This window comes from Dermochelys coriacea, chromosome 1, assembly GCF_009764565.3.
Source record: "Dermochelys coriacea isolate rDerCor1 chromosome 1, rDerCor1.pri.v4, whole genome shotgun sequence".
In the NCBI taxonomy this organism is placed as follows: Eukaryota; Metazoa; Chordata; order Testudines; family Dermochelyidae; genus Dermochelys; species Dermochelys coriacea.
This window is the reverse complement of record NC_050068.2, coordinates 6,695,493-6,721,778: the sequence shown is the minus strand read 5'-3', so window position 1 is coordinate 6,721,778 and position 26,286 is coordinate 6,695,493. Positions and strand designations below refer to the sequence as shown.

The 26,286-nt window shown below is 56.9% G+C and overlaps 1 protein-coding gene across 1 annotated transcript in view; it reads right to left on the bottom strand.

The window, feature by feature from the left end:
• Window positions 1–2,807: 2,807 nt before the first annotated feature.
• The window catches only part of INPPL1 (inositol polyphosphate phosphatase like 1), a 72,660-nt gene continuing 49,181 nt past the window's right edge, over window positions 2,808–26,286 (bottom strand). Inside the window, 18 exon segments of the mRNA XM_043503939.1 lie at window positions 2,808–3,948; window positions 5,205–5,338; window positions 5,888–6,647; window positions 7,065–7,214; window positions 8,088–8,172; window positions 8,716–8,871; window positions 12,829–12,916; window positions 13,330–13,418; window positions 13,803–13,916; window positions 16,122–16,211; window positions 17,334–17,415; window positions 17,622–17,710; window positions 17,956–18,055; window positions 18,266–18,404; window positions 19,619–19,715; window positions 21,966–22,083; window positions 24,437–24,633; window positions 25,171–25,412. Coding sequence (XP_043359874.1) covers window positions 3,855–3,948; window positions 5,205–5,338; window positions 5,888–6,647; window positions 7,065–7,214; window positions 8,088–8,172; window positions 8,716–8,871; window positions 12,829–12,916; window positions 13,330–13,418; window positions 13,803–13,916; window positions 16,122–16,211; window positions 17,334–17,415; window positions 17,622–17,710; window positions 17,956–18,055; window positions 18,266–18,404; window positions 19,619–19,715; window positions 21,966–22,083; window positions 24,437–24,633; window positions 25,171–25,412 — 2,824 coding nt within the window. The 3' untranslated portion in view covers window positions 2,808–3,854.

Sequence of the window (26,286 nt, the reverse complement as noted above, 5' to 3'; positions counted from 1 at the left end):
AAGGGAAATCGGTGAGCAGGGACCTGCCCTCAGCACCAGCCAAAGAGGCTGGCACAGCCAGGGCTGCTCCCTGGCAGCTGGTCTCCTTTAAATGAGAACTGTGCTTAAAACTGAACTGTGAACAAACCTAGTCACGTTAGCCCTGGACGTGCTCTGGCCTTTTGCCCATCCTTGAGGCTTGAGCTCTCCCTGTTCCACTTAGCACATCCCCTGGAATATTCCTGATGGCTAACAGGGAAAGGGGCCTAGAGAAAGTAAAGGAGGCAGGCCACAGCTTTCCCTCATCAAGCGACTCAACCTCATCTAGCAACAGCTCCTGGCTGCCACTGCTGCCTCAAGCTGGATTCAAACTCGCCACAAAACAGGGGAGCTTCGTATCAGTCCTCTGTGCCACCCCTGGGCAGCGGGCCTTAGACTGCGGGATTGACCTCATGAGCAGCTGGCTCCAGGGGGGTTAGAGGAGACAGGTGTTAATGTCACATGCTTGCTCAATGCCTTTGGGTCCTCGTTGGGTGGCTGGTCCTGAGATTAGCAGCCTGCCATTGCTACGAGGTAATGGAGACGCGATTAGCTCCAGAGGGCGAGGGTGGGGCTGGAGGGGCAGGGGTTCTCGCCTCACGTGGCCCACGCTGGGGGGGTTAATAGAGTCGCCCAGGCCTGACAAAGAGCAGGGGCGAGTGCTCCACTGACTGCATTCCTGCTTGGAACAAGTGGGCCAAGCAGCCGCTGATGCGCTGTGTGTCCAGCAACCAGACTGATGTGCCCGGTCGCAGTGGCTGGGGAGGGAGGGGAGAAGAACGATGTTCCTCTTCGGGGCCTCGGTAGCAAAGGGATCAAGGTAGGGTCTGCCCCATCTCCATCCACCCCGAGGCCTTGCAGACCAACCTCTTCACTGCCACAAGGGGCAGCCTAAGAGCCCAGGTTTGTTATAAAGCAGCAGGCGGAGCACAGCTGGGAGGAAGCTGCTGAGAAATGTGGTTACGCCCCAGCACCTAGTGCCTGTGTGGGCGGTGGTGGGGGTGAGCTAAGCTAACAAAGGAACAATTTCTACCCATGGCAGTGGAATGACCCACCCTGGCTCTCTGGTTAACGGGGACCTATAAAGGCTCTGGCACTGGCAGGGGCCGGAGCTCCACTCCTCCAAAGGAAACTGGTAGAGCTGGGTTTGGCAAAGGAGCCGCTTATGGTATTGGGAGAGCTACGGCGTCCTTTGCAGTTATAATCTCAAGGCATTCATGAAATACCCTCAGTTTCCCTCTCCCCCTAGCGCACAGAGGAGCTGCCAGATAGGGCCTTGGGCACCTTGGCCTCTGAAGTGGGAAAAGAACCCAGGTATCCGGAGCCCCAGTCCCTGGTGTAGGAACTTTGGTCTTGCCTGGCTTGAAGGGAGGCGGCTGGGGTCACTGACTCGCTTTGGATTCGCACAGCAGCAGGCGAGGACACTGCAGACACACGCCAGCACTGCACCCAGGTTGTGATTTCAAACCAATTCCATTAAACTGGAGCAAAACCCAGTGCGTGTGCTCTTAGGCCGATTGCAGCCCCGTTTCTATCCATTTCACTTAATTCAGGAAGGAGTCAAAGCTAACCTACATGGATATAAACGAAGTTTAATTTGGATTAAGGAGGCTGACGCTGGGTTTTGCTCCGGTTCAATTAAACCGGTTTGAAATAACACTTTCAGTTAGACGGGTGCAACTTTGGTGTAGCCTGTCTCAGCTGCCGCTTCCTCCTGCTCTCTGGTGGCAGCTCAGACTGATGAGTAAAGACTCGATGGCAGTGGAAGGACTTGCTCTCCAGACAGCAGCACGTGGGGCCAGGCTCTAGCTCTCGCAGGCACCGGAGCCCTCTGCCCCAATGTCCCACCATGAACGCGGTGCAGGCAGGCAGCGAAAACGCGAACTCGGGGCTTGTCTTCGCTGCAGAGGGACCTCACGTTGTAACTCCGGTGCTGCCCCTAGCTTGAGTCCCACCCCCACACCAACCCCCTTCACTTGCACGTGGGCTGGCCCGCCAGGGCTACGAGCTACAGCGCGAGTGAGCTGAAGGCAGCAGCTGCTCAGCTGACCCCTCTGTAGGGTGGACACGGAGCTGGCAGACCTCCCAGTTACCCCGGTGGGCCCAGAAAGGACAGGCGGGTTCTCCCATGCTTCCCTGGAAAGAACCCCTAGCTGACTGCAGCGCTAAGGCCCTGCCCCCTTGACGTCTCCGACGCGAGGGGGGAATAAGGCGCCGGGTACAAACACTGCCCCCTGCTCTCATGACCGGCGGGCACAGACGAAGGCAGGATCCTTGGGTCCCCATGCCCAGGGAGGAGCAGCTAGAAGATAAGGCAGCAGAAGGCAGTGCATGGAACCTGGCTGGACGTCTGCTGGGCAGGGCTAAGCTGGCAGGAAGGATCCCAGGGAAGATTGGCCAGCGGGTGGCGCACTAACCTGGGCCGGGGGCGACCTGGGTTCAATTCCTGCTCCGCCAGACTTCCCCTGTGACCCTGGGCGCGGCCCGTAGGCCCTGTCTACGCTGGGAGTGCTTTAGTGGGATACTAAAGGCAACTACATCGCAGTCGGAGAGATGAGATGAGATAATGGGGCCCAGAGGAGGACGGAGGACTCAGGAGTGGATGGAGGGATCATTGCCCCCGCCATGGGCTCCCACAGTCACTGAGAAGGGCTGAGATGGTCTTTGCTCCCCAGCTGACCCTAGGGACCCCCCCTCACTCCAATTCTTCACTGGGGCAGAGGCACTTGGTGGAGAGACCGTTCCAGACGCAGACAGCCCTCCCCGGCCAACCAGGAAGGCGAACAGAGGGCTAGGATGTGCCGAGTCGCCCAGTGGGAGACCGGGGGGGTTGGGGGTGAGGGGGCTGTTTTATCAGGAGCCCAATGGGGAAAGAAGCAACATCTAGATCCAGCGCACTGGCAGGGAATTCCTCCTCGGCTCTGGGCCAAGCTTCCCAGGTTAATTCAGCCTCTGACCCTAGTCAGCGCCCATCACCAATTCCCCACCCTCCGGGCGATTGCAGGCTCGCGCCCCCCACCCCCCTCAGTAGATTGCTCCACCCCTTGCTCAGCCTGGTTGCTCGTCTCCACTCCCTGGTGACCTGAGCGCTGTAACCCAGCGGCGTCTGTGCCCAGGGAAAGGGGAGAAGCCCTGCCTGGCGCTGCCCACAGCATTGCCCCCACCGCGGGATGCAGGGGTGCAGGAAAGGGCCTGGGTCGGCTGAAGGGGAACGGACATGCAAAGGAGGAGGAGAGGCATAAACCAGAGCAAGCCCAGGCTGCCTGGCAATGAAACAAGACAAACCTTCTTCCCTTAGTTCAATAAATACGCAATAACTTAGACAGCAGAGCGCCCTGCTCCCAGGGCTTCTGCCGTGAGGCCTACCCCACTTCCATCCCCGGCTATGGGATAGCCCCCGCTCAGCCCATGTGCAGCTCTCTGCCTCCCTCCCACCCATCGCCCCCTTGTTCTGGGTTGGCTCAGCCCCGCTTCCTCCAGGAAACCGTGGGAGGCGAGGACAGGTAGGATCTGGGTTGCCATGAGGTGGCTCCTCCCCACTCCACACCCACAGCCCCATCTCTGGGGTGCCCCCCCGCAGACACAGCATCAAGCCAGTGTCCCCCAGAGCTGCTGCGGGTGGGAGACTGGAGCGCTGCCCCTGCCCCCCATGGGGATGCAGCCCGTGGCTGCCTCGAGTCCCCTCCCTCCCCGCCAGGGGGAAGAGGGGCGCAGGCATAGGGAAAGCCCCCGAGATCCCTACGTGGGAGGAGGCAGGAGTGGGCTGGGGACGTGAACAGGAGCAAGCGCAGAGCGGCACGCCCAGGGCACGGCGGTGTGGGAGGCACAGATTCCTGCTACTTCCTGAGCTTCAGCAGGTTCTCCAGCAGGAGGCGCTTGTGGTTGGGATCCAGCACCCCGGCCTCCTCCAGGTCCTCCTCCGTGATGTCACTGGAAAGGGGGAGAGGACAGGAGCTCAGCAGCCAGCCCCCACCCCGCGTCCCTGGAGATCAGGTGACTAAATAGCCCCCCTCTGATTGGAGAAGCACAGACACCAGTTAACCCTTGCAGCACCCCACCACCCCAGCCACAGGCAGGGGATATTATTTACCCACATGACCCAGTGGCAGAGCCCCAAATAGAACCCAGGCGTCCTGGCTCACGGTCCCCAGCTCTAACCACTAGGAAACACTTCTCTGACTTCTCATGTCACCAAGGAGACTCAGGCATGGGTGAGATCTCCCTTGGTACATGCTTCTGAGGTGCCCGGAGAAAGCAGTGTTTGCCAACAGGGACCCCTCCCTGGGATCGTGACCCTTCCCGGCCAGGAAGGCTACCCGGGGCTCTTCCCTGCAGAGACCTCTGCCATGGGCAGAGGTGGCACCGTCACCCCAATAAGGCAGCCCAGGAGCGGGCGTCAGGCGGCCGGAGCTATGCACCAAAGCTGTGCCACGTGGCAGGTAACCAGGTGTCTGGACAAGAGGCGCCTTGCACTACACACCTGCTCTAGGGGACAGAGCCCCTATAGAGGACCATACAGACTAGTGCCCCTCTCAGCTGATCCCAATCTGGGAGAAGGGTCCCGGTTCTGCAGGGCAATGGTGACCCCTAGCGGCACAAAAGCCAAACTTCCACCCCGTGCTCCCCAACTCGCCAGCATGCTGGGACGGAGATTGAGGGCCCCAGAGAACCAGGACACTGTGCTGGACTTGGAAAGGATGTTGGCATGCCAGGTCCGTGGAACGGGCCGGACCCCCAGCAGTTGGCATTTGCTAAGATCGTGGGCAACCGGGAGACGTCTCTGCTCATCTGTTCTCCTCCTTGTACTCCCCACCCTGCCCCACTCCTCTCCCCATTCATCACACTGCTCCTTACTGCCCCTGTCCCCTCCAACCGGGCAGAGGTAGCTTGTTTATTCCCCCCTCGCCCCCCAAGCACTGGCGTCGCTCTCTGTGGCAGGACGAGGCGATCTCATCAGCGAGGCAGCACCCGGGTCACCGCTGGCTGTCCCATCAGACGCCGATGGCTCCCCACCTCAGTGTCTTGCTCCTTCCTGCTCCTTAAATTCCCTGCTCCCACGGATTATCATGAGGGCCCAACCAAATTCACAGCCGTGAAAAAAAGTCACGGACTGCAAAATCAGACCTCCCCCATAAAAATCAAGCTATTGGAGGGGAGGGAGAGGGGCAGGGGCAGGGCCCCCTCACCTGAGGAACTCCAGGTCGTCCCAGCCATTGTGGATCAGCCCCTCCTCGTACCTCTCCAGCCCGAGGGCCAGGAGCCATTCGCCCACGCTGCACTCGCTCAGGCTGGAGCTGCTCCTCCCTCCCTGGCCCAGCGCCTGCGCAGAGCAGATTGGCACAGTACATCAGGCACCCCGGGGCTCCAGTTACCCCCCCGTCCCTCCCTGGGACTCCCTGTGTGCACACGCCAAGCAAGGGGGCTCGTGCAACAGCTTTGGTGCCTGCTCCATGCACGGGGAAATCTGACTAACCCAGGGCCTGGCTCCAGCACCTCCCATCCCAGGACCCCAGTCACTTTGGATTGATGAACTCATGCCCCCGGGGGGTTGGGCAGTATTCACAGGCCCACTGACCAGATGGGAAAACTGAGGCACAGAGCAGGCCAGTGAGCTGCCAATGGCTGTACAGTGAGTCAGTGGCAGAGCTGGGAAGAGAACTCCTTTCGCCTGACTCCAGGTGGCAGGACCAGGTAGGAGGCTGGGGCTCTGCCGGGGGCAGGGGACATCGATTCCAGGGCGGCTGAGAACCCTTGGCCTTCAGCCATTTCAACCTGGGGCCTCTTAGCCAGAGCGGCTTGGCTGAGCCTGCCCCCGTGTGCACAGGGCAGAGGGACCCCAGAGGGAGGGCGCTGGGACTCCTGCAGGTACCTCTTCAGCCAGGTCCTCCTCGATGCTCTCCCTGATGGAACGGGGTGGGAAGGTGATAGGCCGGCTGTAGTCGGGGTGCATGCACCTGGGGGGCAGGTCCAGCCGCCCTTTGCTGAGCAGATGTGGGGCTGGCCGGCCCTGCTGCTCCCGCCCCAGGCCACTGCCCCCCTTGCTGCCCGGATAATCCACCTCGCTCAGGGTCTTGGCCATCTGCAGCACCGAGCAGGAGCGATCGTCCAGGAGGCCTCCCTGGGCCTGGGGGGTATTGGGGGGCTCCATCAGGAAGCCAGGTCCAGGGGAGGGGGGAGGCCTGGGGTGTAGTTTGGGCGGGGCCAGCTTGGACTCCAAGGGATCGCTGAAGGCCACAGCAGCCCATGGCTTGGCAGTGCTGGGCTCCTCCCGGCCAGCTGCCCCACCCAGGTCCTTGGTGCTGGCGTAGAGAGGGTTTTCGGCCACCTCGAACTCCACGGCCTTGGGCAGCGGCGGAGGTGGGAAGTCAGGGGGTGGCAGGTTGAGGGTGCCCGTGTCCTCGTCTGAGGAGCTCTCCTCGCCCCGGCCCGGGAGCGGCTGTCGGTGCCACTCCGGCTGCACGGGCACCGTAATCTGCACTTTGTTCTTGGGGGCCGGCCCCTTGGAGGGAGTGGGGGGGTCCGCGGCCAGCAGCTGGTGCGGGACCCCCTCCAGCACGTAGTAGGCCGGGTTATTGAAGCTGTTCTTCATGGGGCCGCTGTCGGGCTCTGAGGCCAAGTCCTGCTTGGACCTGAGGGCACAGAATGGGATAGTCACCCAGGAGCACATGCCAAGGGGCAGGGAGGAGGAGAGGCTGGCCTGCGGGCGGGCATTGCAGGGGATCATCTGCCTTGTCTATACAGATCGCAGGCTCTTTGGGGCAGGGACGGTCTCTCGCTATGGGGCACGTACAGTGCTCAGGGCCCCTCTCAGCTGTACCCCTGGCTCTGGAGGACTCCTCTATCCCAGGCATCTCTCTCTAACGGGAAGGTCCCTGGCAGCCCCTTGAGACGTTACCACCAAGGCACATAGGCCCCCAACACTGGGGGTCCCCGGCTGTTCTCCCTAGGGGGAACTTCCTGCCAGCTCTCCGGTGAGAGGCTCCGTTGTTCTCGCTAGCTCACGGTGGTACCAAGGGGGCTGGGGGCCCAGCTTGCCCCTCACTGACCTGGCCTGAGAGGTCTCCTCCCTGGAGGTACCGCGAAGTGGGGCTGGCAGGCGGCCAGCAGTCAGGGTGCTGGGTTTCTCCGGCTCGTCAAACAGCTTCCCGAGGGGGCAGGCTGCCGTCTCCCCCGGCAGGGGCTTCCGTCCGGCGGATCTAGCAGAGAGGGGGAGACTATTTGCCGATGGAGGCAGGGCCCGTCCATACCCCCCCAGCTGGAAGCTCTCCGGTTCTCCGCAGGGCTCCCATGATCATCCCCCTCTCCCCATCCCGGGGACACCAGGAAAGCGAGGCCGAAACGCCTGTGTCATTCCCCTGCAGCCGCAGCCAGCACTCCAAGACCGACCCCCGCACTGCGGTGCCACTTCATCCGCTGTGAGGCAGGGCTGAGCCTGAGGGGGAACCGCGGGCCTTGGAGAGACACCCTCGGGGAGGAGAGGCCCCATCCACCTGGGTGCTGACACCTGGGCCAGACCAGGGCCAGTAAGGTGCGGGCCCAACTCCAGGACTAGGAAGGTGCCATGCAGCCCATCCCTGTGGGCCCATGCGGGCCTGTACCCTACGGTCTATTTGCCAGCGCTTCAGACATCACCAGTGCTCAAACCCCCGCGGGACTTCCCCAGCTGGGCACAGCTGGCACCCAGGGTGCCCATCACGAAGCCAGCGGGTTGAACTGATACCCTGCTGCCCCTTCACCCCAAACCTTCCAGCCCCTGACAGCCCTGTCTGTTCCTGGGAAGCTTCTTCAGCCAGGGCCCTGCCCCAAAAGCCACCCCCCACCCTGGCAGGGTGGACCCTGCACTGCTCGCTGATCTCCCCTGACGCCAGGCCAGGATCCTCCTGCCAGGGAGAGACCGGGCCAGTGCAGAGGGTCACTGACCATCCCCATGAGTGACAGGGCTGACCGGACAGACACGCCCCTGGGGCATCCCTCACCCCGGGCAGAGAGTACCCCCTGCCTTCCCTCCCGGGCCCTGCTTCTTCCCAGAGCGTCATTGCCACAGCGTGTCCGTCCCAGCCCATCCTTACTTGGCGTGCTCCTGGCTGGCCCGGGAGACCGACAGCAGCTTCCCCTTGGCAGCTCCTGTTTCGTCCTTGTCGATGCTGATCCACTCTGCGGGCAGGAGACACACACCCGCTCAGCAGCCGAGCACCCCCTGGCTTGGCTCACTCAGCGCCTCGCCCAGGGCTGCTCCCTGGCTGGCTCAATGCAGTCCCAGGCCACGAGGATCCCGCCCCCACCCCTTGGAGGGCTCCTTCTACCCATCTGGCACCATCTCGCTGGCTCCCCAGCTCTGGGGCTGGGTGGGAAACTCAGCCCCAGAGCCCTCGTCTCTCGGGCACCCCCAGCAGTGGAGAGATGGAGCCACCCTCAGCCACTCACTAGATGGCACCAGCTTCCCCCCGGCTGCTGGCCTGGCCTGGCTTCAAACCCTGAGCCACGCAATAGCAGCGGGCCAGCTCCAGCCTGCGGCTCTGCTTAACTGGAGAACAACATCCCAGCTTCTTCTAGGCAAATCCCCTCCCTGCCTGCTGGCTAATGGCTCCACCGGACCATGCAATCAGCTGCGGCAGTCGGGCCACGTTCCCACAGGGTGTAACCCCTGGGTGCCTGTCAGGCAGGCCCTGAAAGGCGGAAAGGCCCCCCCCCACTCACCGTAGAGCCTCTCCCGGGTGCCCATCCGCTCGGCCGGGACCCGGACCTTCATGGAGCCCCGGATGTTGCCCGTCTCCTCCCCGCGGTGGGACAGGTAGGTGAGGAACTGCTGGGCGGTGCTGCCGATCATGGACTTCAGGGCGATCACGCACTCGCCTGGAGGACGGGCAGGAGACAAGGCGTCGGTGGGACAGCCAGAAGGCAGGCACCAGTCAAGGTCAACAGGTGGGAGAGAGAGGTGCCCATGGCACTGCCCTGCCCTCCCTTCCATCCCCAACAATATGACCCCAAAGGAGAGTGGTGGAGGGGGAGAGAAGACGCTGCAGAGTCAGCATCACGGATCAGAGACAGGGGTGGGACTCCCGCATGTGAGAGCAGCTCTGTGATTGCACTCAGGAGCCGAGCCCCTGGAGCGAGAGGGAGGTGGGTTGAGCCTAGAATGGGATGCTAGAGACCTGGGTTCAATTCCTAGTTTTGGAACACACTCCCTGGCTGACCCTGGGCAAGTCACTTAATAGCTCAGCTTGCCACCTGGGAAAGGAACATAATGATGTTTCCCTACTGCCAAGGGGCTGTGTGAGGCTACATAGGGTGGGGGGCTCAGATGCCAGAGTGAGGAGAGGGGCAGAGACCGGAGGTGTTGCATTATATACCAAGAATATCTACACTTGTTCTGAGGCCCAGAAAGAGGTGGGAGACAGATCAGAAAGTCTTTGGGTAAAAATAAAAGGAGGGAAGGGGAATAGGGGTGACATCATGGCAGACCACCAAAGGAGGAGGTGTTTCTACTACAAATAACAGAGCTATCCAGAATGCAAGCCCTGGTAACAAGGGGGGGACTTTAACTATGCAGACATCTGATGGAAAAGGCAACACGCAAACCTTTCAGCAAGTTCTCGGACTGTAGTGGGGATGACTCGTTTCAGAAAGAGGAGGAAGTAACCAGGGGAGAAGCCATTTTAGACTTCATTCTGAAATACGCGGGCGTAGGGAGGAGGGTTTTAGGTTTATTAGGAACTGGTGGAGCCTTCTGGGAAAAGAGGAGCTTTCTCAGAAAGGATGGGCTGCACAAAATGGAACCAGATTGCTGGATATGTAAACTTGAAAAGGTTGTAGAGGAGTTTTTAAGCTAAGTGCTGAGGGAAAGCCAACAGGTGAATCACAAAATCATAGAATATCAGGGTTGGAAGGGATCTCAGGAGGTCATCTAGGCCAACCCCTGCTCAAAGCAGGACCAATCCCCAACTAAATCATCCCAGCCAGGGCTTTGTCAAGCCTGACCTTAAAAACCTCTAAGGAAGGAGATTCCACCACCTCTCTAAGTAACCCATTCCAGTACCTCACCACCCTCCTGGTGAAATAGTTTTTCCTAACATCCAACCTAAACCTCCCCCACTGCAACTTGAGACCATTGCTCCTTGTTCTGTCAAGACCATTACAGGTGCTGAGCACGCGGTTCAAGACAGAGACAGCCCTTAAAAGAGGATCTGTTAACGGGGATTTTCTCTATCCTCATAAAGAGGAGAGGATCAAAGTTGATAAAATATAGGTAGGAACTGAAGAGAAACAGTCAAACAAAAAGGAGTCCCATTCAATTACATCACATGAAGGCAGAGAGCTAAACATTGAGAAATGTTGTAAGAGCTTGTCTACAAATGCATGAAGTCTCAGTACTAAGATGGGTGAACTCGAGTGGGTGGTATTAAATGAGGATGTGGATAAGAACATAAGAATAGCCCTACTGGATCCAATCTAAGGTCTGTTATGGACCCTGTTATGGTCTTGGCCTTCACAACATGCTCTGGCAAGGAGTTCCACAGGTTGCCTGTGCATTGTGTAAATAAATACTTCCTTTTGTTTGTTTTAAACCTGCTGCCTATTAATTTCATTTGGTGACCCCTAGTTCTTGTGTTATGAGAAGTAGTAAACAACACTTCCTTATCTACTTCCTCTATACCAGTCACAACTTTATAGACTCAATCATATCCCCCCTTAGTGGTCTCTTTTCCAAGCTCAAAAGTCTCAGTCTTATTAATGTCGCCTCATACTGAAGCCGTTCCATACCCCTCATCATTTTTGTTGCCTTTTTCTGAACCTTTTCCAATTCCAATTTTGATGTAACAGGCATCACAGAAACTTGGTGGAATGAGGATAAGCAATGGGACACGGCGATACCAGGGTACAAAAGATATCGAAACGACAGAGTAGGTCATGTTGGTGGGGGAGTGGCAATAATACAGTTGTTTTCTTTCAGACATAGCGCCACTTCCCCACCAGCCCTGCTCTTGCCTGATTCTGTGAGCAGGGCCTGCCTCATACCTGGCCTCTGGTACAAGGGCTCATGTCTCAAGCTGACTTCCTACTACATTAGCTAATGTGACACCGATTTTTCAAAAAGCCTCCAGAGGTGACCCTGGCTGGTAAGTCTAACTTCAGTACCAAGCAAACTGGTTGAAATTATAGTAAAGAACAGAATTATCAGATATGCAGATGAACATGATTTGTTGGGGAAGAGTCAACACGTTTCCCTTTTGTAAAGAGAAATCATGCCTCACCAATCTATTAGAATTCTTTGAGGGGGTCAACAAACATGGGGACAAGGGTGATCCAGAGGATATGGTGTACTTGGACTTTCAGAAAACCTTTGACAAGGTTCTTCAGGAAAGGGTCTTAAGCAAAGAAGGGAGTCACGGGATAAGAGGGAAGGTCCTCTCATGGATCAGTAACTGGTTAAAAAACAGAAACAAAGGGTAGGAATAAATGGTCAGTTTTCAGAATAGAGAGAGGTAAATAGCGGGATCCCCCAGGAGTCTGTACTGGGACCAGTCCTTTCAACATATTCATAAATGATCTGGAAAAAGGGGTAAGCAGTGAGGTGGCAAAATTTGCAGATACAAAACTACTCAAGGTAGTTACGTCCCAGGCAGACTGTGAAGAGCTACAAAAGGATCTCTCAAAACTGGGTGACTGGGCAGCAAAATGGCAGATGAAATTCCATGTTGATAAATGCAAAGTAATGCCCATTGGAAAACCTAATCCCAACTATACATACATAATGATGGGGTCTAAATTAGCTGTTACCATTCAAGAAAGAGACCGTGGAGTCACTGTGGAGAGTTCTCTGAAAACATCCACTCCGTGTGCAGCGACAGCCAAAAAAGCGAACAGAATGTTGGGAATCATTAGGAAAGGGATAGATAATAAGACAGAAAATATCATATTGCCTCTATATAAATCCATGATACGCCCACATCTTGAATACTGCATGCAGATGTGGTCGCCCCATCTTAAAAAAGATGTATTGGAATTGGAAAAGGTTCAAAAAAGGACAACAAATATGATTAGGGGTATGGAATGGCTGCCATAGGAGGAGAGATTAATAAAACTGGGACTTTTGAGCTTGGAAAAGAGACAACTAAGGGGGGATATGATAGAGGTCTATAAAATCATGATGGGCGTGGAGAAAGTAAATAAGAAAGTGTTATTTACTCCTTCTTATAACACACGAACTGGGGGTCACCTGATGAAATTAATCGGTAGCAGGTTTAAAACAAACAAAAGGAAGTATTTCTTCACACAACCCACAGTCAACCTGTGGAACTCCTTGCCAGAGGATGTTGTGAAGGCTAAGACTATAACAGGGCTCAAAAAAGAACTAGATAAGTTCATGGAGGATAGATCCATCAATGGCTATTAGACCGGATGGGCTGCGATGGTGTCCCTAGCTTCTGTTTGCCAGAAGTTGGCAATGAGTGATAGGGAAAGGATCACTTGATAATTACCTGTTCTGTTCATTCCCTCTGGGGCACCTAACACTGGCCACTGTCGGAAGACAGAATACTGGGCTAGATGCACCTTTGGTCTGACCCAGTTTGGCCGTTTTTATGTTTCTAGGTTATAGCCCACAGGAGTCAGCGACAGAGCTGGGAACAGAATCACCTAGGGCAGCCAGGACTAGAACCCTGGGCCTATAGCACCAAAACCCAGGACTCCTCCCTTTGAGCCAAAGGAGAATGCCAGGTGCTATAGCAGACCCCTCCCTTAGCCACTCTGTGACTTGGCCACTGGAGAGCGACGTTACCCCCAGGCCACACTCCCCCTCCTGCTCCTTACCGTAGGATTCGTAGCCATCGACGGACTTGACCGTGAGCAGCAGGTGCTGGTCCTGGAGATACTCGATCTCGGACAGAATCGGTTTCAGCTACAGCCAGGGAGAATCCATGGAGAATGGACATTTACTCAGCACAAGGAGGCCAACACGCTGCATGTGGCAGCTACAGGGCACAGCGGAGCAAGGTGCAGTAATACAGGGATCCTGCTCCCCCTGCCAATTGAACCCACTGCCCGCATTCTCCCACCCGGACAGAGAGCCAGTGCGCTCTAATGCATAGAGCACTGGCTTGGGAGACCTGTGTCCTATTCCCGGCTGCGCCACTGGTCTGAGGGGTGACCCTGGGCAAGTCACGCCCCAGCTCTGTGCCTCAGTTTCCCCATAATGATATTGACCCGCTTTGTAAAGATTATGGGATTGTTACTACCAATAACAAGGTGGTGTCTCCTCTGCGCAGAGGGGGTGGCAAGGTGATTGGCTGGGGGAGGGGGAGGAGTTCTCACCGTGGGCAGCTGCCTCGAGGACCACTGAACCTTCAGGAAGTTGATGTTGTCACTGCTCTGCATGTCGTTCTCGAAGCTCTTCTTGAACTCTGGGGGAGAGGAAGCGGCAGGCTCGGGTTAGGCGCACGCTCCCCCAGCCTTCAGACACAGTGGAGCAGTCCCATGGTACACCTCTCACCCTGCCCTCATCTAGCCAGAATGGAACTGTCCTAGGACTAAATTGACCCCATGTGGGGACAGACACACCCGCAACCCCACCACTCCACAGGCCTCTGTTGCTTGAGCTAAAGGAGAATCTCCACTAGCACAAGGAGAATTAGGGCTTTTATATCCTCTGCTGGTTGCAGCTGCTGGCGGGCCATGGGCTCACACACAGCAGATGGTGGAGAGGCTCCTGTCTACACTAGCCAGTGGGCTACATGGTGTGTGTGAAGGCAGGCGAGTGGGGGAGGGAGGGGGTGTCAGGCACGCACCTTCCAGGCAGGTGGAGTAGAACTCAATAAAGAACTTGGTCCTGCTGGCCGTCTTCACGATAGCTTCGATGTTCTCAAACTCAATGTAGGCCTGGTCTGAGGCCTTGGAGAGCCCTGGGAGCAGAGAATAATAATAGTAGAACACCTCACCTGGCTAGCTTTTACCTAGCACCTCTCATCCCTAGATCTCCGAGCGCTGTACAAAGGAGGGCGGGGTCATTATTCCCATTTACAGAGGGGAAAACTGAGACACAAGGAGGGAAAGTGACTTGCCCAAGGTCACCTGACAAGCCAGTGGCAGAGCTGGGGACAAATCCAAGGTCTGCTGAGTCCCGATCCAGTGTTCCAGCCATGAGGCCAGACTGTGGAGAGAGCTATGGCTGCCCCAAGAAGACAGGACCCACAGGTTCATATGAGAGACAAGGAAGAAACCCCTAGCTAAGTTTTTATCACAGCTGGTATCAAGCATGGAGAGCTACCAAGTCTGCCGGGCCCCAAGCAAGTTCATCTCCCTTTTGGGTTGGGTGATGGAGCCAAGTGTGCCCCAGAACTGTCACAGGGCACAGCCGAGGAGACGACAGGAGAGTAGGGCTGACAGACTTAGGGTGGCATTGCCTTCTCCTGGGGCAGTGAAACAGGATCATGCGGGGGTCCGGCAATCGTGAGGTGGTGACGCCTGGGGTTGGTGAGGTTGGGAGGACTCTCAAGGCTGAGTAGCTGGCACCCAGGTGGAAGGTTGGGCTGCTATGCAGTGTGCTGGGGAAAGAGATTAAAGATCATCTAGGTATGGCCCCAAAATAACAGCCATACTTCGCCTCGGTTTTCAGTAACGAGGATCAGAGCGTGTGGACGAAGGCAGGATGGCTGATGGAAATGAGTGTCTAGAAATGGTAATTACCACAGCTGAGGTGGAAGAAAAACTTAATGAGCTTAATGCGCTCGAATCAGGCAGGGGGGATGGGATCGTTTCCATCCTAGGATCCTGAAAGCACTGGCACATGACATTGCTAGGTCAGTAGGAAGGGGTTTTTAATGCATCTAGCTATTTGGCGTAGTGCCGTATGACTGGAGAATAGCTAACGTCCCTGGATGTAAGAAGGGAAAAAAGTGACCCGGGCAGTTACAGACCTGTTAGTCAGACCGCAGCAGCATTTGAGGCGTTAAAAGGAATTGTGAAGGAAAGACTAATGAAATTCAGAAGGGTAATTGGCAAAGGAGATGTAATACAATGTGAGTTTACCAAAGGTAGATCGTGCCAGACACGGTGTCTCTAGGAAATGGTTAGGGATCAGTGCAAGACTCATCAGGGGGATAAGGAACTGGCTAAAGGGAGGAGGCAGCGGGTTGCACTGAAAGGGAATTACTGGACAGGAGGGAGGTTCCTAGCAGAGTTCCCCAAGGATCAGCCTTGGGACCAATCTCATTCAATGTGTTTCTTAATGACCTGGACACAAAAAGCAGGAGCGGGCTAACGAAATGTGCTGACGACCCAAAGTTAGAAGGCAGCGTCAGTCCAGAGGCGAATTGGAACACAGGCAGATCTGATGACCTTGAAGGCTGGAGTGACAGAAATGGGATGAAATTCAGTAGTCCAAAGTTCAAGGTCAGGCACTTCAGGTTGAGTAAGAAGGGGAGAGGGAATCAGATTCCTCTATGAATACACCAGGGAGTGAGCACCAGCGAGGGAGATGAGCTTTGGAAGCTCCAGGACAGTGCTGGAACAAGAACAAATGGAAACTAGCGATGAACAAATTCAGGCAGGAAATTTCTAACCATCAATAGGAGTTGTGGGGGCAAACAGCTGAGTTAGTTTTAAGAGAGAGCTGGACAAATGGCGAGTGGGAACTGCATGACGGGATTGCTTGTGACGGCAGGGGCAGGGCTCAGCAACCCTGGGGCTTGCTTCCGGTCTATGACTTACCTTCCCAAAGCTCATGCTTCAGGTTTTCAGGATTTCCCCCTCCCGCAGTGTGTTTGGGAGGGTTTTTCATCTCCTTCCTCTGAGGCAGGAGGGATGGTCACGGCTGGAGATGGGACATAGGCTGGGGTGGGCCAGGGCTCTGAGGTGGCCCCGAGCGCTGTCTCTCTCGGCTGCGGGGTTAGCGTGCAGGTTGGTGGCTTGCAGTAGACAGGCAGTCACACCGGATGCTCTAGCAGTCCCTTCCGGATTTAAACGCTACAACTCTGCGACATCCGGGTCCCTACGGAGGCTCAGTGACAAGTCAGGGCCAGGGGCAGGCGGAAAGCCGCTTGGCCATTGCTAGCCGGTGGCCACCCAGCCCAGCGCAGGGCAGGCACACGCCCACCTTCCCCCCGTACCTTTCTTGGAGACAAACTGGGATGTCACTCCGACTTCGAAGGCTCCGAAGACAGGGGAGTGGTCACTGGTCGTGATGTCGTCGGTGCATCCTACCAACAAGTAGGCTCCACTGGTGAGCTAGCCAGGGCACCCAGGGCTGGGAGCGGGCTCAGCAGGGGCAGGGAGTCCGACTGGCAGCTGATCAGGCCTGAGGGGAAGGCATGTCCCTCTCTAGGGGTGGAGTGCCCCAGACCTGGGATCACTGGTGGGGCAGCTGAAGAGCTGGGCACCGCTGGAGCCCCTTTGCCCAGCCCTTCGCTGGGCGTCTGTATGCACCCTGGAAACATCGCTGGGGAGAGAACTACATTTCCCTCATACCAGAATTCAGTGAGGAATTCTGATAGCCCAGGGGGCCAGTCCTCTCTGCCCACCCGCCGTCCCAGTTCCCCTCACTGCCATGCCAACGTGCCCAGGCTTCCCACCGCCGCTTCAGCCCTTGGCCCTCCCGCTGAGGCTGCTCACAAGGAGGGGGGGGTGCGCTCGGCTAACAGTGATGAGACCCTTGTCCTGGGAACAGAGCCCACCTCTCCCTCGAGAACTGGACTGAGACCCGCAACTCGCAGGCCTCCGTGATTAGACCCGTTTGGGCTGGATTTGAACCTGGGACCTAGCAGGGAGAGACTGTCTACCCCCACCCTGTCTACCCCACACGCCCGTGAGGTCTTTCCTATAGAGCCCCCCAGGGCAAGCACCAGCCCCGCACGGCCTTGCCCCGCTGTACTGAGGGAGGCAGCGCCCACGAGGTCTGGGCGAGCAGGGCCCTGGTAGGGAGCCTGGGCTGTCCCTCTGCCCCACTCACCATCTCCTCAGGGGTGTCGTGTGGCTCAAGGGGGTATGAGGGGAAGGGGCTTCTGGGGTTGAGCAGAGAGAGAGTGTCCCAGGCCCGGGGCAGGTCTAGCCCCAAGGAACAGCCAGAGCTGCAGGCACAGCCGGGGGAGCGCCTGGCACTGGGTCCCTGGTCGCCTCCATGCAGATGCACCGGCCACAGGCTCCTCCGCACGCCGGCAGCAGCGAGGCAAGAACACAGGACCTGCTGCTCCACAGGCCAGGGCCTCTCCCACGGGAGACACTCCACCCCGGCAGCCTGGGGGTGGACCACCCTGGCCAGCCGCCCAAGGGCGAGCAGGTGTGATCCCAGCCAGCAGCGGGTGCCACTGACGCCCCCCACTCACCGTAGGAGTTGCAGTTGATGTGGGTCTCGGGGTACGACTTCCACAGGATGCGGTCACACCAGGAGGGGACGTTGGTGCGGACCTGGGCGGGGGCACAGGACGCTAGGGTGAGGCATTGCCAGGCAGCACCCTCCCCCCGCCCATCAGCCTGGCAAGGCCCCTGGAGCTGGCCCCTCATTGGCCCACAGGGTCCAGAGAGCCAACCACGGGAACTGGCTATCCCTCCCCAGCCCCCCCAAATGCCCCCCACACACACCTTCCGTTCCCCACCCCACCCCCAGCACCTACCCCAGTGGGCTTCTGCTTGTGCCACACGTAGGTGTCGCGGGAGCCCCGCTCGTAGCGATAGGTCGGGGGGAAGGTGATCTCCTCCTCGCCTGCAGAGACACAGCCCGGGGCGTGAGAAGAACCAGCCTCGGCCCGGCCACCCTCAGCAGCCACAATCCACACCCCGGACCCCAAGCCCAGCAATGCTGATCCCTGAAGGGGAGACACCCCCCCCAGCAACATCCCAGCAGAGAAGGAGAGACCCCCCTATAGCTCCCCCCACGCCAGCAGGGAAGGGGCAGAGCCGGTGGGGAAAGCAGACACCCCGCCCTGCCCACAGCAGAGCCGCCCTCACCGAATCGCAGGAAGACCTTGTGCTTCTCCTTCTCCAGGTTGAGCTGATCCACCTTGAGCAGCGGCTCGAACTCCTTGCGGTTGATGTAGTTGAGGATCTCCTGGAGGAGGCAAGACCAAGCGGGCAGGTAAGAGCTGGGAGGACAGGTCAGCCCCCCAGGGGCCTGCACTCCCCCCTCCCCTCAGGCCTGCCCTCCCTCCTTCCCCCCCAAGGGCCTGTGCCCCTCACCTCACTTGGCTGCGCTCTCCACGCTGCAGCCCTCTCCAGCCAGGCCCGTGCCCCCCTCCCCACCGGCCCGCGCCCCCCTCACCTGGATGTCCATGTCCAGGCGGTAGTTGAGGTCCCCGAACCAGAAGAGATGGGTGAAGCGGAGCGAGATGTCGAAGGAGCTGAGCTGCTTGTCGCCCAGGGACAGCAAACGCAGGATGTCCAGGTAGTTCTGGTTCCGCCTGTCGGAGAGGGGAGTGGTAGGCAGGCCGAGAGAGACGCGCCCGGCAGAGAGGGGGCAGGGGCGGGGACACAGATCAGAGCCTCCAGGGGCACAGCCCTTGGGAACAGAAACCCAAGGCCTCGACTACTCCGAGTTACTAAAGATCCCCAGACGCTTCCCGCAAGAGCAGCGGGTTTGCTTGGGTGCCCTAATTTGAGTGCTGTCACTGTCCAGTTCAACCACCGCCACGCTCCTCCCCAGAGGCAGACGCGCTGACCCGCTGCGTGGGGCTTGTTACGTGTGTAACCGCCCTCTGGGATCCATTGGGATGGTACAGATGACAGATAGGGTGGTTGTTTAATATTCTCAGGGTTTCTACCAAAGAGAAGGTGTGTGGAGAATGAATGCTTTTCCCAGGCTAAGAGCTCCGGGCCTGACAGAGAGATCGGGGGAAGGAGATGATGGTTTTCCTCATTTGGCAGTAGACCCACCAGCCACGCTTGCTGCTTAGCCTGGGAACGTCTGTGCTTCCAGAGTTCATCCAGCAGGACCGGAGCGTACATGCTAACAGCGACAATCGCTGCGTGCTGACCGCCGGGCCCAGGGTGATGCGGCCCCAAGGAGCAGGGTGTGGGATGGTGCATGGAAATATGCCAGGAAAGAGTGAGCGCAAGTGTGTCTGAGTGTACGCAAGCGTGCAAGGCTGAGCTCACCTGTATCTAAGAAAGCAAGAAGGAGCATGCGAAGGCCAGGGTGAGCAAGTGTGCCCCACGGTGGGTGTGCAAAAGGACGAACCTGTTCAAACTGGCGCATGCATGCGTGGCAAATGTGCCCCAAACCGAGTCCGGGAGTGCAAGTGGGTGGGTGCAAATACTAGTGCGCCAGAGCGAGCACGAGTGTGTCAGAGCGAGCAGGAGCATGGCCGGGGGTAGGTGCGAGTATACCCAGCGCGAGCGTGTCTGTGTGTCCAGGAGTGAGCAAGCCACGTCTGTAAGCGAGCTGGAGCGCGCGAGAGCCGTGCCTCTCCATAGAGACCAAAGCATCGCCTGTCCAGAGCCATCGGCCATGTTCACGTGCTGCCCATGGCCAGCGGCAGGAGCTACCAGCAGCTCCCCTCTCAGCCCCACTGGCAAGATTTGTGCCTGGGGACAGGGGGTCCGTCCCCCCAGTTCAGAGTTAGGTGACGGGCTCCAGCTCTGCCAGGGGCTGCCCTGCCCTGCACCCCGCACTCACCTGGCCGTCTTCTCATTGCCTGAGGTCAGGTGGCAATTCACAAAGCCGAAAGAGGTGCCATTGAACATGAAGGAAACTCCCACGGCCCCTTTATTGCCTGCAGAACGAAGAAGGGAAGGGGGTGAGCCCCATTCAGGCCGGGCCGGGGCTCGGTTCCCAGGCCCACTCTGGGCACTGATGGCCCATGGCACAGCGGCCGAAGCTGGTGCCGGCAACTTGGAGCAGAAAAAACACAAAGCCAGTAGGGTGGGTGGGGGAGAAGAGCGTCCCTGCTGGCTAAGAGCTGCACCAGATCCCTGGATCCTAGCCTTCCCTGGCCTTGGGGATAGTCAGACCCAGCCTCTTTCCAGCTGTAACTGACCCCGCGAGCCCCCTCCGCCAGGATCCCAGTGCTGCCTGCATTACCGTTCAGCTGCCCTGGGGCACCATCTACACTGCCTTAGGTGGCAGAGCCAGCCAAGGGAGGAGAAGCAGATGCAGAGAGGCAGGCCCTGGGGTCATTTTAAAGCCGGACAAATAACCAGGGCCTTCCAAGAGAAAGGATTGTGGCATCACAGAACAGTCTGTGCCCTTGTGCTGGAGGGTGGTGCCAAGCCAGGGCTCCTCTCACGCCAGAGCAGAGGGAATGTCTGAGCCAACCAGGGTGGATAAAAAAAATATATCTTTGATTTAAAAATAAATTAATAAAAAACCTGGCATTTAAAATTTAAATTAAATACAGGTATACTTTTAAAAGAGAAACCGATTTAACATTCAAATGGAAATTGACTACCTATGTTAAGGCCTTAATTTGTTATGATCTATTAAAATAATTTAAATTAACTACAGAAAGTAATATTAAGAAGTACATGTTTGCAAGAGAGTCAAAGCACTGAAAGTCACCGGCTAAGCACCTGGACCCAGAGTTTGCTGAAGAGCTAAACCAGCTTTTGACACCAGTAGCCTCTTCTATAGCTGCAACGAGAACATTTTTTTCATTTCAGTTTATTCAACTCGTTCAGTTCAATGACTAATTCATTCAAAGTTAAGCTATCAATTGGGAGCTGAAAAAGCAGGAAAGCTTGGTTTCCTCTCTCAGTCTATGAATAAAAACAAGGCGTGAGAGGATGAAATCTACTAGCTCTAAAATCTTGAAGGACATGGTGACCAGAAACAATCAGCTAAATTCATTAACTACAGCTCATACTTCTTGTGGGTAATATGTCACTTAGTTTTAAAGGCAAAACATGTTTTGATAAACTATTTTTCCTGATATCTCCAGCCCATTTATGGTAATTTTATTTAATGTAAAAAGTGTTTTTTGTGCATTTTAAATTGAATTTGGATTTCCATCCAAATAGAGCTTCGCACATATCACAAGTAAAAAATCCATCATTGAATAAATAAGAAATGTGTCATTCACCATTTTCTAACACAATGAAAAAGGTAAAAATTAAGAATCTGAATAAATGTAAGTCAAGCTCTATAGTGCTTAAATCAATGAGTATAGATGCAGTATATCCTCTTGCCTAGTAAAAAGATGAACCACATTTAGTGTAAAGGCTAGATTTTGCTGCAATCAACACATTTTAATGTTTGCCAGCCAACGAGACTCAACCTTTCTTTAGGGAAGTAACTAAAAAGTAAAAATGCAAAATATGATTAAAATCAGTGATTGAAATTATGGTTTCCTGCTTGCTGATTTAGCTCACCATTACAATTGATGATTTAAATCAACTCATCTTGGTGCTAACTTGCCCCAACCCTGTGCTGGAGGGGAGGAAGAGAAATTCAGGCTCCAGGGCCCATTTGGCCATTGACCTCTCCGGAATTGGTGTGAGACCCATCAAGGTGCTTCGCAAAGACTGGTGAAGAGGCACAGACACTAACGACTAGTGACCCAGGCCAGATCAGGATGGCCAACTGCATCTCAAAGGCCCTGCACAGCATCCCTATCCTCTAAGCCATCCAGTCTCCTCTTCCACCACCCAAGCTTCAGTCCCAGTCTCAAAGCCCAGCTCTAACCCCCACCCCCAGAATCAGAAAATGCTAATTTTGGATGGCAGCCCCACTGGAGCTTGTGGGGCCAGAACGTACAGACATGTTGCAAAGAATCCATGTGCACTGACACAATTGCTGTGTAAATCACTCACACGCAGAGAGTGTCTGGGACTAAAACCGTGATCTGCTACTCCAAGACCATAGGAATCTACCACTTGCATAGAAGGGCCCTATGGGGAACAACGTGGATACCAGAGTGCACCCTCACTCACTCCTAGCCAGCCATGCTAAAGGTGAGTGCAGAGGGCTGAGTCTGTCTGTCCCAGGTACCTAGTCTAGCCCCCGCAGAGCCTAGATCGGCCCCTACCCAGCGTGTTGGCGATCCCGGTCTTCACACTTGAGGTGCTGACGTGGCTGATCCGGTTCTCGTGCTCCGGTCTTACCAGGACGGCAATCTTAATGTTCCACAAGGCCTGCATTGCGATCTGGCAGGGGGCCAACAAGACAAGGTTACACCTCCGCTCTCCTGGTGGGGGTGCTGGAGCCTGGCTCGGAGGCAGCAGCTGCCTTAAGGCCACCGACCCTGAAACCCCACCTACAGCAAGAACCAGGTGTGCAGCAATGAGAACAAACCCACCGAGACGCCCGGGAAGTGCCTGCAGAGCCTCCCTGTGGCTCAGTGTTTGCAAACCGAGGTTTAAATGAAGTTTGGTGGGGTTGAAAGCAGCCAGGATGGCTGCCAGGAATTGTAGTACAATCTTTTCCCCGGGGCAGACACGTCCGATAGCTGTTGCTCCCCCCCGCCCTGTTCCAACAAGGACATTTTTGAACCACCAAGGCACAACCCAGATGTTTACAGGAGGCTTCTCTTCCTCCTAAGTCTTTTCTGCCTTCAGGAGTTGCTGGTCTAGCATTATATTAATGGCTGCAGGTTTGGCCTGGCGGGAAGAGTCCTGGACAGCGTGATTTCCCGTTTGCCTGTGACTTTACTGCGTGTTCGGGACTCCCCCCACAGCAGTGGCTCCTGTGTCTCGGGGCTGGGCCCGGCTCCCTGCTCCGAGTGTAGTGACCAGGCGTGTGGGGTCACAGCAGTGCTCAGGTTTGGCCTAGCCACCCCTCCATCATGACGGAGGAGCAGGGGAAACCTCCGGCTCGGAGCGGAGACAGACCCAGCCGAGCTGGCGGGACACAGGAGCTGCCACTGGCCAAGTGAGGGCAGCATGGGCTCACTGCTTCTGCACCAGGCCAGGGTGGGGTTACAGCGCCCGGTGGGTGCTGCTGCAGGTGCCCCTCATTGGTCAGGACATTTTCACGGCGCAGCCACTAAACCCGGGACTCTTCCTGAATTGACCATGACTGCAGGAAAGGGATAAAAGCCCTGTTATATATAACACCCTGCACTTCACACAGCTCTGCTGGTGCTGAAGGATCCCAAAGCAAGAAAGCGGAGAGCCTGATGATCAGACACTCCAAACACCCCCCCGCTCCCCTCCCACTGAATTCTCACACATGCATGAATAATGCTGCCACCTCTGGGGAGGAGTACAGACGCCAGCGCACGACACTCCGAATGCTAGGGTGCGACTGGGAAACGTTGGCCAAAGACCCCGCAGCTGAGACCCCTCACTCCAAAAGCCTGAAGCGTTGACCGCAGGAAGTTAAAGGGCTCAGAGACCTGTGGCCGCAGGCATGGGCAGCGCGCGACTCCCCACCTGAGGCTGGGCCTGAGTGCTGGAAGCTCCCTCGAAGTGTGGGGGGCCCGGACCGTGGCCCTGCCCCGAGGCCCGCCCCCACTCGGCCTAGTCCCCCCCCCGAGGCCATGCTCACGCTTCACCCCCACTCCGCCCCAGGCCCGCCCCCACTGCCCGTGCCTCTCCACCCCCTCCCCCAAGGGGCACCCCCACCCATGCCTCTCCACCCCCTTCCCGTGCCTCTCTCCGCCCCCTCCCCCGAGGGGCCCCCCCGCCCGTGCCTCTCTCCACCCCCTCCCCAAAGGAGCCCCCCTGCCTGCACCTCTCTCCACTCCCTCCCCCAAGGGGCCCCCCACCTGCACCTCTTCGCCCCCTCCCCCAAGGAGCCACCCCACCTGGCCTCTCCCCACCTCCTCCCCTGAGGGCCCCCCTGCCCACACTTCTCTGCCTCTCAGGGGCGGAGAAGCGGGGCAGGGACAGGCGCATGGGGGAAGGGGCGGAGTGGAGATGGGAAGAGGAGCAGCGTGGCGGGGGGGGCGCACGGGGTACGAGAGGGACGAGGGAGCAGGGCCTCAGGGTCCAGCGTGGGGTGGGGGCAACTGCCCAGATGCCCTTTCAGCAGCAGGCAGCGCTCCAAAGGGAGGTGCACCACATCCCGTCTGGGGAGGCTTAGCCTCCCCCGGCCTATTATACCTGCCGCCCGCGGCCACAGGCTTTCACACCCGGTCCCTACGCCCTCCCCCGTCCACTCTTCCAGGTGAAAATGGCGACTCCAGCAATCCTGAGGATTCGGGAGGACGGTCACCCCAGCAACCGTCTCCCCAAGCCCTTCCGCGATCCCGCGGCCATCCACAGCCTGGGATCCACCTGGATTTGGAGGCTGGGGAGTCGTCTAATGGCAGACCCTCAACCACAGTGGGGTATTGCATCCTGGGTCGCAATACGGCGGGACAGCCCCTGGAGAGGACAGCGTCCCAGCAGACAATGCTCCCTCTTGAGCCGAGCGGTGCAGCCGGAGCATGGCACGCGGGGAAGCCTTCGTCTCCAGGAGCCTCCCCTCAAGACGCGCGTGGCGGCTGCGTAGAACTGCAGAGCCCTGGGTCCCAGGCCATCTCCTCAGGCCCTGCCCCGGTGCTGGGGCTCTTACCGGGCGGTACTCTATCTCCGTGAACTCCTTCAGCATGCCCCGGAGGAAATCGACCCACTCCTTGTCCCCCATCGAGTTCTCCTGGGTACCAAAGACGTAGATGTCATGGGGGATGGTGACCGTCATCTCATCCAGGGTCTTCCCCAGGCCTTTCGACGTAAACCAGGACATGATGCTCTTGGGGGGAGGCACGCTTCCTGTGGGAGAGGGCATGACCCAAGAGAGCCGCGGTCACCGATGAGGTCACCCTGCTCAGTCCCAGGACGATGGGCCCATGGTTGGGCCGTCAGCCTGGGATGTCAGAGACCGGAGTTTAGTTCCCTGCTGTGCAACAGACTCCCTGTGGTTTCCTTGGGCCCATCGTTTAGCCGCTCTGTGTCTCAGTTTCCCCTCTGTGCAGTCGGGCCCAGCCTCACAGGAGTGCATGAGGATAAACACATCGAAGCTTGTGAGGTGCTGATACCGCAGTGATGCCCACTGCACACAATGCCCACCGGAAGTTCACAGAGATCGGGGACTAGGCGGGGATCAGCCAGGGATGCGTTCTCAGGGGGTTGTGAACAGGTGTCAGGAGGCGGCAACCATCCTGTCTTGCCCATGTCACTAAAATAGGAGGGGAACCGGGTATGGAAAAGACTAATTTAGGGTAGCTGTACAGTAACTCCTCACTTAAAGTCATCCCAGTTAACATTGTTTCGTTATTAGGTTGCTGATCTATCAGAGAACATACTCGCCTAAAGTTGCGCAATGTTCTGTTATAGGGTTGTTTGGCTCGCCCCGCTCCACCCGCCCGCCCGGGGCTCCTGCCAGGGAGTTGGGTCGGGGTTTGGGGGCCTGCTCCATTCCACCCACCTGGCGCTCCTGCCGGGGAGTGGGGTTGGGGCATGGGGGCTTGCTCCATTCCACCCGCCTGGTGCTCCTGCCAGGAATAGGGTCGGGGCGTGGGGGCTTGCCCTGTTCCACCCACTTGGCGCTCCTGCCGGGGAGTGGGGTTGGGGCGTGGGGGCTTATCCCACTCCACCCACCCAGCATTCCAGCCGGGGAGTGGGCAAGCCTGGCAGGAGCACCGGATGGGCAGAGTGGGACTAGCCCCCATACCCTGACCCCACTACGCCCCACCTCAGCCAAGCTTCACAATCATCATTGGTGAATACAGTATTAAACAGTTTGTTTAAAATTATTTAAAACTTATACTGTATATGTATATCATGTCTTTTGTCTGGCGAAAACAATTTCCCTGGAACCTAACCCCCCGCCATTTACATTCATTTTATGGGGAATGGATTCGCTTAACATTGTTTCGCTTAAAGTAGCATTTTTCAGGAATATACTACAACGTTAAGCGAGGAGTTTCTGTACAGGAACTTCTCACTTAACGTTGTAATTATATTCCTGAAAAATGCGACTATAAGCGAAACGATGTTAAGCGCATCCAATTTCCCCATAAGAATTAATGTAAATGGGAGCGGGGTTAGGTTCCAGAGAAATTTTTCACCAGACAAAAAAAAATTATTAATATAAGTTTAAACAAACAATTTAATACTGGTACCAGCAATGATGATGGTGAAGCTTGGTTGAGGTGGTGAAGTCAGAGGGTGGGATATTTCCCAGGGAATGCCTTACTGCTAAATGATGAACTAGCCCTCAAGGGTTAACTCATTGTGTTAAAGTAACCTCACACTCTACAGGCGGAAGGAATGAAGGGAGGGGAGACAGCATAGCAGACAGAGACAGACACACACCCCTTTGTGTGTGTGTGTGCGTGAGAGAGAGAGAGAGAGAGAGATGTGCATTTCCCCTTTAAGTATGCTGATCCCTGTCTTAAGTACACTGCCTTGTTAATTAGATCA